Consider the following 5,000-nt stretch of genomic DNA (forward strand, 5'->3'; position numbering starts at 1 on the left):
CTGCTGATAAAAGATAATTAGTGGAGTTTGTGAGTGTGTGTGTGTGTGTGTGTGTGCACGTGTGTGCGTATGTGTGGTTGTTGCTGTAAGGAGCATTGAATCTGGAGATTGTACTCACAGATAAAAAGTCACTATTTGTGTGTGTGTCTGAGCATGTGTGTCACATACAGGTCAGTAAACCACAACAAAGGAGGAACTCACTACCATGGAGATCGCCATTCCAACAACATCCACCAAGAATCACAAACCGCCCCTGAGTAGCAGCTACCACTGGAGTGTATCTGGACCTGATACTGGCCCTGATACGGCCCTGATATGGCTCTGATCTGGCCCTGATAGGCCAAATCCCTAAAGCGCTCTATTCTATTGCTCAAATTGCCATCATATTCACACAGAAAGCAGTTTTCAGAGGACAAAGGACAAATACAAGACATTTTCACCCTCACTCACTTTGATCTGGTCTAAAATGTCCCCAGAACACACACTCACTCACACACACACACACACACACACACACACACACACACATACAGTACACACACGCGCACACACACACACACACACACACACACACACACACACACACACACACACACAGGCCCGTCCTGCTCCAGACTCCAGCTGTGTCTGTGGATCAGCACCCCTGTCACCGTGGCAACGCCCCCCCAGTGAGGTTCTGCTGGCACTCCCCTAAAATTCCGCCTGTCTGACCTTGGGTACTGTCCACTGGGAGGGAGGGATGGAGAGAGAGAGAGAGAGAGAGAGAGAGAGAGAGATGGAGAAAATGGAAAAAGGGAGAAAGGGATAAAAAAAAGCATACAAGAGAAAGGGATAAAGAAAGAGAGAAAGAGAGAGAGAGAGAGAGAGAAAGAGAGAGAAAAGGAGACTGTCAGACTGACTTGCGTGCCCTGCGGTGGGAGTGTAGAGGAGAGGGGTGGGTCAGACTGAGAGTTTGGGGCAATGGGCAGGAGGGGGCAAGTGAGAGGGGTCTGGGGGGGCTAAGGGGGGGGGTCACTGATGAGCACCATTAGGCTCGGGTTCCTAGACAACCCTGCTCAGAGGGGAGCTTGGGTGTGTGTGTGTGTGTGTGTGTGTGTGTGTGTGTGTGTGTGTGTGTGTGTGTGTGTGTGTGTGTGACTTGGACCTCAGCCCTTATGTGCTCAGCAACTCCAGTCATAACACCAACGTCGTCCAGAGCACTAACCCCCCCCACCCTCCCACACACACACACAAACACACACACACACTCGCCCACCACCACTGGACAGCTGTGTGGTACTCACTACTGCAACTCCTAACACACATGGAGGGACAGACACAGAGAGAGAGAGAGAGAGAGAGAGAGAGAGAGAGAGAGAGAGAGAGAGAGAGAGAGAGAGAGTTCTACTTCATTAGCATGGCTATAAGCAACTGGCTGAATGCTTAAAACACACACACACACACACACACACACACACACACACACACACACACACGCTAGTCACTTATAGTCACTCTAATTCCATACTAGTCACACTGGTTCATTAGAGCAGCTCTTTAGTCTAATATATAATTACAGATGTGGGTAAGGGTAGATGTAACACACAACCCTCTCTCACTGACCTCATCCAATCCCCTACACACACACACACACACACACACACACACACACACACTCAATGCTTTCAAGCCCTCTTGTCTCTCCGCTCTCGTCTCCTGATCAGCGCGGGCCGGCCCTAACGAGCTGCTCCACTAATGTGGTTCTGCTCTGATGTCATGTGGAGGGGAGAGCGGCGGGGTCAGTGGCGCAGGGCGGGCAGGGCGGGCAGGGCGGGCAGAGCCCACGAGCGCACCGCAACGCAACGCGCCGCGCATCTTCCCTTTCCAGCTCGGGTGGCGTGACCAAAGGAGCGCGCCCAGAACCCACGGGCCCGCAGCCTCCGCAGGAACACCGATACGTCCACTAATCAGGACCAACGACGGGGACGCACTGGAAACTGGCAGTCTGTGTGTGTGTGTGTGCGCGTGTGTGTGTGTGTGTGTGTGTGTGTGTGTAGTCTGTGTGCATATTGTGGGGCTTTCAAAGAGTCTGCTGATTGGTGAAGATGCAACTGGAATGAGTGACCCAAATGACACACACACACACACACACACACACACACGCACACACGCACGCACACACGCACACATGCACACACGCACACACGCACACACACACACACACCTCTTTCCCATGAGCTCATAGCTCACTTACCTTTCTCCTGAGGTCATGACCTTTCCGTCGTCATCGCATTTCACTTTTATTTATGTTTGTAAATCTGTGGCCAGCTAAAGATTAGCCCCAACCCAAACAGGGCTCTCCAACCATAAACACGTGCATCCACCGGGGGAGAGGGGCCTACAGGCCACATTCTTCTCAAATCCCATTATTACAGGGAACAAAATAGTGACGCTAATACACAACTCTTGTGCTTATACGTTTACCCATGATTATCGTGAAGAGCCCACTTCCTGCTGTTGTGCATGCATTTGTGTGTGTGTGTTTGTGTGTGTGTGTGTGTGTATAACAAAGAAAATATATTCCATAATGACTGTGAGTGTAATTCTATGTGTATGGGTTTAACATGTGTTTATGTGTGCATGCCTGTTTCAGTCTGCATGTAAATTTGTGTGTGTGTGTGTGAGAGTGTGTGTTTGTGTGTGTGTGAGTGAGAGAGAGTGTGTATGCGTTTGTGTGTGTGAGTGTGTATGTGTGTGTGTGTGCATGTGTGTGTGAGAGTGTGTGCAATGTGTATGTGTGTGTGTGTGTGTGTGTGTGTGTGTGTGTGAGAGTGTGTGAAATGTGTATGTGTGTGCGCGCGTCATACCTCCCATCCGTAAGTGGTCTCTTTGAGGCTGGTGCAGGTGGAGGTGCTGTAGGGTCCGAAGCGCTCGCCCATCTCGATGTGGCACCTGGCCCAGATGCCCAGTCCGGCGCCGGGCATGGAGGACTCGCGCAGCTCCAGGTTGGCGGGGATGGGAATGTCGTCTGGAATGTAGACGGGCACCTCGTAGGGCGAGCCCTCTTTGGGCGTGAAGTCCTCGTCGTTGGGGTGCGGCGAGGGGGGGCCCGGGGGGATGGGCGACATGATGCCATCTTCTGTCTCCTCGTCCGCACTGTCCCCTCCGCCACCACCGGGCATGCAGGGCTCTGTGGCAAACACGCTATCTACCGCCTCACTGTCGTCTGAGAGAGAGAGAGAGGGGAAAGAAGAGGGGTTAGAACTCTGGGCATAAGGTCTGTCATACTCAACATATATCATCATCATCATCATTATCATCATCATCATCACCACCATCATCATCAGTATCATCGTCATCATCATCATCATCACTTTTCTTGTTGCGTACAGATGTTTCCAATAAATCAGTCAGAGGCAACATTAACTCTATGAATTACACAATGTTGGCTACTGATAATGGCATAAGAAATGCATATCAAATGCTCGCTCATATTCTGAACATATTCAACATATTTTCTCAAATGTGAGTACGGGATTTGGAACCCCTTCTGTCATGGCGACCGCGAGTGTTATGATCTGTCCGAGTTGGTATGGCAACAATGGCCTGGCTAAAATTTCCCCCAGCAGCACCAATGATTTCTCATGCTCAGTCTTGGCAAGGCAAAAGACTAAGTCCGTTTTCACTGCCCACGCAACACATGAGGCATTCTAAGACCGGTCAGACATTCTAAAGACTGCCGCTTCTGCTGTTCTAGAATGTTCCGTTTGAGAGAGCTGATGTTCCGCGCAGCGAGACTAGAGGCCCTTTCCTGTCCTCTCAGTTTACAGATAATGAGGATAAACGGTGTCTGTGTGTGTGCATGTGTGTGTGTGTGAGAGTGTGTGTGTGTGTGAGAGAGAGCTGAGGCCTTCGCAGTCACCTGTGTTTACCGTCACCCCGCGCTTGACAGCGTAATTGTAGCGCCAGCCAGGGCCGGTCGGGCGGACGGTTAATCGCGAGACACACGACGGTGCCCACGACGGAAAAAATCTAAACACTCCGACATCTCCACACCAAAGCGAGCGGGCGTCCTCTGCCTCCTAATGGTCAGCCATTAACTCAATTGATCTGTCAGTGACCGGCGCGGAGACAGCTTCAAAGGAGCATCAAGAAGAAGCAAACGGACACCAGTGAACGAGAAGACGGAGCGGCTAAAAGGAGGAGGAGAGAGAGAGAGGGTGAGAGAGAGAGGGAGAGTGAGAGAGAGACGGGCGGGCGGTGGAAAAGACAGAGCTCCAGTGTTCACTCAACAGCGCCGGTCAGGGAGGAGTGACCAGCGCTCGTAAATACGCAAAGATCAGCACAAACACCAGCTATCTATACAGCACGCACCCAGCCATGTGCTGAAACAGGAGGACTTGTTTTTACACAAGTAAAGTATATAAGGAGTCTCACACACACTCACAAGTCAACCAACTGTCTCTCTCTTTCTCCCTCTTTCTCACTCTCACACACACACACTCTCTGATCTGATGTGATACACATATGAGCATGTCCATACAAAACCCCACTCTAGCCATCTCCCGGGCGACGCTGGTGTCAGTGTGTGGGGAGATTCGGTGTAATTTGTCGAAGCAGCGCTGCAGTTTTGCTATCCAAACATCAGACCAGCAATCAGGCCTAACGGGGCTGCAATTACTGCAGTGTGTGTCCAATCACGACGTGGCCAAGAACACGCTTTACGACTCCAGCACCATTCCTTTTGAATTCCCCACTATTTACGTAGAATCACAAGGTAGCAGCGCCCCAAGCCAACTCCTCTCTTTCTCCTCGTCTCTTCACTCCATCACTCTCTCTTTGTGTTCTTCTCCTCCTTTTCTCTTTCTAGCCCTTTTCTTTACCTCTGTCATGACTACTTTTCTGTTCATCTTCATCTATATGTCCATTAGTTATGTCTCACTCTTTCTCCATCTCTCTCTCTTTTTCATTTCTGTCCATCTTTCTAGATGTCTCTACAGTATGCCTCTGTCATCATGTTC

The 5,000-nt window shown here is 50.6% G+C and overlaps 1 protein-coding gene across 1 annotated transcript in view; it reads right to left on the bottom strand.

Moving 5' to 3' along the window:
* Positions 1–5,000, bottom strand: part of prdm16 (PR domain containing 16) — a 247,835-nt gene that overhangs the window by 167,153 nt on the left and 75,682 nt on the right. Inside the window, exon 2 of the mRNA XM_062542116.1 lies at positions 2,847–3,205. Coding sequence (XP_062398100.1) covers positions 2,847–3,205 — 359 coding nt within the window. The remainder of the gene's footprint in view (positions 1–2,846; positions 3,206–5,000) is intronic.

Source organism: Sardina pilchardus, chromosome 7 (assembly GCF_963854185.1).
Source record: "Sardina pilchardus chromosome 7, fSarPil1.1, whole genome shotgun sequence".
Lineage (NCBI taxonomy): Eukaryota > Metazoa > Chordata > Actinopteri > Clupeiformes > Clupeidae > Sardina > Sardina pilchardus.